We start from the raw sequence: 1,200 nt of genomic DNA on the forward strand, positions 1-1,200 counted from the left end.
AGCACAGCTGCTGCAGATGCTGCAGTTTCCAGACACTCAGGACCAGATGATCCTCCAGCTGCTCTACTCATCATGTGGGTCAACTGTTCACTGCTACACTTTAACCCAGGGGGTCAGGATTTGACTGATTAGCTTCGCCGATTAGCAAGGCACTTCCTCGTCGCCATTTTCCAGAAATACATCATGTCCGGTGTCGTTTTCCCATAGTTTTCCTCATGCTGATTGGTGGCTGTTCCACTCTCAGCTCATGCACGAGCTTAGTGTGGGCACGAGCTCTCCTTCTGTACCTTACGTCAATCAGTAACCTGGCATTTAATTGGCTAAGTAAAACGGCACCGGAAACAATCCCCTTGAAACGCCATGTTGAAGCCTGAAAAAATCGCTCAATTTTGGCAATTTTCACTAGCCTAGCATTCCCATTGAAATGAATGGGGGCGGGACTTGTTGACTTTCTCCAGTTCTTATAATACCTTCATGCTTTAAAGGGCTGTTTTGTTTTGTATTATAATATACTGTATGATCAATACCTATGATGAAACCAATTTTTAATGTTCTTCTTACTTTTACGCTTACACCTTTGTTTTCAAGGTTCCTATTGTTGCTATTTATAACTAATTCCATTACATCCACTTGTACTCTCATATCATTATTGTTGAGAATATAACCAGTGCCACTTTTGCATAGATGTTTTTAGTTAGATAAAAACAAAAAAAAAACTTTATTGTCAAGGTGTAGCATGCCTCAGAGTGTCTGAAAAGCCCCTGGACCTCCAAGTGTTAAAGAGGCAGTTGTGTATTATAATATACAGTATAATCAATACCTATGATGAAACCAATATTTAAAAGTGATAAATTAGTGTGTGCTCTGATTGGATGTAATATGTGAATAAAATGTGCTACCCTACAGTGTTGATGAGTGCCATCACTGACTACTTCCAAAGCCCTGCACACTCCTCCTCTCTAGATCAAGCACCTACAGATGTTCTCTCTCTCTCTCTCTCTCTCTCTCTCTCTCTCACACACACACACACACACACACAAGCACGCACACACACACACACACACACACACACACACACACACTTCACACACACACAGTGCTTCACCCCACTGTGTGTTCACTGTGTGCTGTGTGTGTTCACTAATTCGCAGATGGGATAAATGCAGAGAGCAAATGCCTTGTGTACGCAACTACACTTAA

General features: G+C 41.8%; 1 protein-coding gene across 1 annotated transcript in view; it reads left to right on the forward strand.

Annotated features, from left to right (window-relative positions):
• LOC134088128 (NACHT, LRR and PYD domains-containing protein 3-like) overlaps positions 1-1,200 on the forward strand; it is a 9,492-nt gene extending 8,292 nt beyond the window's left edge. The window contains exon 7 of the mRNA XM_062542058.1: positions 1,152-1,200. Coding sequence (XP_062398042.1) covers positions 1,152-1,200 — 49 coding nt within the window. The remainder of the gene's footprint in view (positions 1-1,151) is intronic.

The sequence above is a fragment of the Sardina pilchardus genome, chromosome 7, assembly GCF_963854185.1.
Source record: "Sardina pilchardus chromosome 7, fSarPil1.1, whole genome shotgun sequence".
Taxonomy (NCBI): Eukaryota; Metazoa; Chordata; class Actinopteri; order Clupeiformes; family Clupeidae; genus Sardina; species Sardina pilchardus.